The sequence below is a fragment of the Lactuca sativa genome, chromosome 4 (assembly GCF_002870075.4).
Source record: "Lactuca sativa cultivar Salinas chromosome 4, Lsat_Salinas_v11, whole genome shotgun sequence".
Lineage (NCBI taxonomy): Eukaryota > Viridiplantae > Streptophyta > Magnoliopsida > Asterales > Asteraceae > Lactuca > Lactuca sativa.
Window position 1 is genome coordinate 82,656,496 of NC_056626.2, and position 5,110 is coordinate 82,661,605.

General features: G+C 26.8%; 1 protein-coding gene across 1 annotated transcript; it reads left to right on the plus strand.

Annotated features, from left to right (window-relative positions):
- The first annotated feature begins 2,488 nt into the window (after nt 1-2,488).
- LOC111894978 (uncharacterized) lies at nt 2,489-4,393 on the plus strand. The gene is made up of 6 exons (XM_023891063.1): nt 2,489-2,629; nt 2,807-2,918; nt 3,185-3,250; nt 3,757-3,819; nt 4,145-4,168; nt 4,323-4,393. Exons 1-6 carry the CDS (start codon nt 2,489-2,491, stop codon nt 4,391-4,393), a joined length of 477 nt encoding a protein of 158 aa, XP_023746831.1.
- Nucleotides 4,394-5,110: the final 717 nt, after the last annotated feature.

The window sequence follows — 5,110 nt, forward strand, 5'->3', positions numbered from 1 at the left end:
GCCATAGTCAAAGTAGCTAGAGCTCTTTTCTGTGCTTCAATTTTCTCAAAATCCTCATCAATGTAATATTCAACTGCTTTGTCAATCTGTTGTCCACCCGCAATGGTGGTAGTAATTCTGATTGGTCCTCTGAGAATGCTTCGCCAAACCTTGAAGTCTTTCATTTTGATGTATTTCTCGATTCGATATTTCCATTCTAGGAACCCTTCTGCAGAAAATAATCGTGGAATACGGGTGGTTGTTCCCATAACGGAATCCAATTCATGATGAAGTGCTTGACTTTGAGAATCCATTTTTTAATTATTTTTTTAAATTGAGAATAAAAGTGAAAAATAAACTGAAAGAAGTATCAAATGACAGTTTGCGGTCACACAGTTTACGGCAGTAAACAAGAGTTTACGATCAGGTTTACGGTCAACGGTTGAGTTTACGGTTAAGGGAGATTGTCTAATTACGGTCAATAAAGATTTCCTGTTTACGGTCAATAAAGATTGCCTGTTTACGGTCGTGAATGGGAGTTTACGACTGTAAACACTTGACCGTAAATGCCTAGAACTTGATGAAAACTTAAAATTTTAGCAGATTTGATTTCCATTTGTCACGTAACCACCAAATCAAGTCTCGAACAGTGATGAAGTTAAGTTCCTTTGACCGAAAACGTGATTGAAAGATGATTTGACACCATATTTGCTCTGATACCAATTGTACGGTCCTAGAAACAGGATCTTAACCAGTGATCAAGCAATCTAACAATCAAATAAGATGAGAATTGAGTAGAAGAAGAATGAATCAAAGCTTACACACGTTTGTATTCAGAAAACGTCTGGTACAACTCTGATAATGACCGTAAACTCTATGGATCATCAACAGCTACTAACAAACACAGACTGATCATATATATAGGGGGAGAAAACATGACCGTAAATAGGTTTATGGCCGTAAACAAGTTTACGACCGTAAACACACCAAAAACACTTCTATTACAAGACTCCAAATACAAATGACCTATACATCCAAAAGCCTAGCCCAAACCATAACATGGACCCTTCAATTAACAACCTTTATAAACTGTGTTTTAAATCAAATATAATTAAATTCATTAATTATTGTATTTGATAATAGGTGCTCACCTAGAGCTTTGCTATCAGTCATCCAAGGTTTCAATACAATTCAAAAAGATTGTGTGAAACAAATAGGATTTGGTGCTCTACTTAAGACGAAAATGATTGAAGTCCTAGGGGCATTAAGTTTTTATGTTGTTGAGAAATTTCATCCGACAAAAATGAAAATTATTCTTCAAGAGGAATTTGAGATTGATGTGACACGAGAATAAGTGAATCAAATACTTGGATTTTCTTTGGGAAAAAACAGTTTTCAAAACTTCCATTTCGAAAAGAAAATGATAACAATTATGACGAACGGACTGAACAATTTGGAAACAAAAAAAATGATCAGACTGCATGAGGTTAAGATGAATATTTTCTCTTCGAACAATGCAAATATGAACTTCTATATGAACTTCATTGCTTTGTTGATCAACTCTCTTATAAAATCAAGCTCAACCGGAAAATAAGCAACATTGATTGGTGCTCCTACTTGCTTAATTATTTGTTTAAAACCGAACTATCTTTTGATCCATCCAGTGCAACAAGCAATTTTGTTGGACCATCTGTGTGTTTAGTGGTATGTTTACTAACTTCTCTTTTATTTTATAATATTTATAATCACATGTGATTTAATAATAAAATGTTTTAAATCACATATGATTATAAAGACATAATACACTATTTTATTTCATAATATTTACTCTTTTATTTAATAATATTTATAAATCACATATGATTATATAGACATAATACACTCTTTTATTTCATAATATTTATAATCACATGTGATTTAAAATTAAATGTTTAAATCACATATGATTATAAAGACATAATAGTTTAATCACATGTGAATAAGTTAACTTTTAAAATAACTATAATCACATGTGATTTAAAAGAACATTAAATTAATCATATATGATTGTAATAACATATATTTCTTTTAAATTAATCATATATGATTGTAATAACAATTTTTTTTTTTTGCAGTTGCTTTATGTAGATAGAGTCCATTGCGGGGTAGTTAATGTTGAGAGAAAACGTCCAATTATCTATCATTGAACGTCAGAGAAGATGAAGCTCAGAGAAACTTACAAGGAAGAAATTCTGAAGGAATTTGGTACATGACATTTAAATGAAGAGTTTGTAGAAGAAGATATCAATCAGGAGGTAAAACTAATTATAAAAGTTATACAAAAAAACTTCTCATTATTTAATAGTCTTAATGTTTAATCATATACATTGCTAATATAAACTTTAAATTATTTCTTATTTAGGATTATGAAGAAATGGTTTTGATGAAGAGTAGGAAGTTCAATTGGTTGATTGAAAATTGAATCAATAACGTCCCAATAAGTGTAAGATTGAATCATTTGAAAAGTATGATGGATGAATTTTTTAATGATGAAGATCAAAATGCTGAAGAAGACAAGGGGACTGATGATGATGATGATGATGATGATGATGATGATGATGGTGACGATGTTAAAGAACGAGAGGATAATGAAGAAGAAGAGAATGGAGCTGTAGGTGGAAATGAAAATAAAATAGAAAAGAATAATGAAGGAGTGAAAAATATTGAAGCAGGAGGTCAGTTGTATAAACTTTTTCTGAAGCATATATTATTATTATAAATATATTTCAATAATCACATGTGATGAATCACATATTTTATTTATATACATGTTTTGGTGGAAATGTAGATGAAGGAGATACAGGAGAAGAGAATGTTAGTGGTAAGGAAGTTAAAAGTTGGTGGTGAGGAAGATGAAGTAGGTGGTGAGGAACATGATGTTGCTGGGAAATATGAAAGTGGTGATAATGATAAAAAGTGTTATGATTACATATGTTATAATCACATATGATAATATTCACATATGATTCTATATGATTACATATATTATAATCACATATGATTATATTTGTTATAATCATATGTGATTAAAATCACATAATCACATGTTCTTATAATAACATATGATTGCACACGTGATTTGTAAATTCACATATAATTATATATTGAAAAAAAAATTAACAGTTTTTTTATTCACATGCTATTAATTTTTTTTAATTATATTCAGGTGTGGAGGGTATGAATCTAGATGAGAAGAATGCAGGTGAAGAAAAACAAAATGTTCAAGAAGGAGGTAAATATGAGTATCACATGTGATTTCTAAATTCATACATGATTAATTCATATATAATAATCATTAAATATGTTCTAATCGCATATGATTACATACGTTATAATCACATGTGATTATATATGATTACATATGTTATAATCACATATTATTATATTAACATATTAATATAATATCTATGTTGTATGTAATTTGTACAAGTTGTATGTAATTTGTACAATTTAAAAGTCTTTTGGATGTAATTTGATAATCACATATGATTAAATCTAATGATAAATATTTTATATAAAAGTTAATATGTTTTTGTATAATCAAATATGATTATTTAAAAACATATCAATATTTATATTTAATCAAATGTGATTAAATGCATATAACAACAAATGATCATTTATGATTATATATAATTACATATGTTATAATCATATATGATTATTTTCTTTATGATCACATATGATTGCATATGTTATACTCGTATGTGATTAATAATTTTTTTAAATTATATTCAGGTGTGGAGGGTAAGAATCTAGATGGGAAGAATGTTGGTAAAGAAAAAAATGTTAAGGAAGGAGGTAAATATGAGTATCACATGTCATTTGTAAATTCATATGTTATTAACTCACATATAATTATATATGATTATATATATTATAAGCACATATGATTAAATATGTTATAATCACATGTGATTGTATTCCCATGTGACTATATATGATTACATATGATATAATCACATGTGACTACATATATTATAATCACATATGACTACATATGCTATAATCACATGTGATTATATTCACATATCAGTATAATATCTATGTTATAATCTCACATATCAATATAATATCTTTGTACAAGTTATAAATGATTAATAAACTTTTTTTTAATTATATTCAGGTATGGAGAGGAAGAATATAGAAGGTAAGAATGGTTATAAAGGAAAAGGAAAAAACTATATATGTACAGTGTTTTGGAAGATGTAAATATAAGTAAATATTTATGAACTATATGCGATTATTAAAAATATATTTTTACAATCATATATGATTATTAACATTATATTACTTATATATAGAATTGATGGTAAAAAATGTCGGTGAAAAAGAAGTTGTTGAATATTATTATTTGGTGAAAATATTGTATTAATTATCAAATAATAATATTCAGTTGTGAATGGGAAGAATATGTTATAATCAGGGGTTATAAATAACTGAATAACAATATTCAGTTGTGAAGGGGAAGAATATGTTATAATTAATGAATACATTCGTAATTTATGTATTAAATATTTCAAATTATGTTGTTGTATGTAATTTGTACAATCTAAAAGTCTTTTGGATGTAATTTTTATAATCACATATAATTATTTAAATGAACAAATGATTATGATATCCTACGACTATAAAATTAAACAACCTTTAACCTGTTTTAATAATATGTGATTACAATTCTTAAAAATACACGAAAGAGATTCAATCACATATGATTATATATAATTACATATATTATAATCACATATAGTTATATTTGTTATCAATCACATGTTATTATACTCACATGTGATTATATTCAAATATGATTATATATGATTACATATGTTATAATCAGATGTGATTATATTTGTTATAAATCACATGTGATTATAATCACATATAATTGTAACAACGTATTTTATAATCACATGTCATTATAATCACTTACATGTGATTATAAACACATATAGTTATAACAACCTATGTTATAATCACTTGTGGTTACATGCACATATGATATGAAAACTGTATAGTTTTTAAAATCTATGATAACTACTAATTTTTTTTTATTTGTGTGGTTTTTATAGATAACATAAATATAGAAATAGTT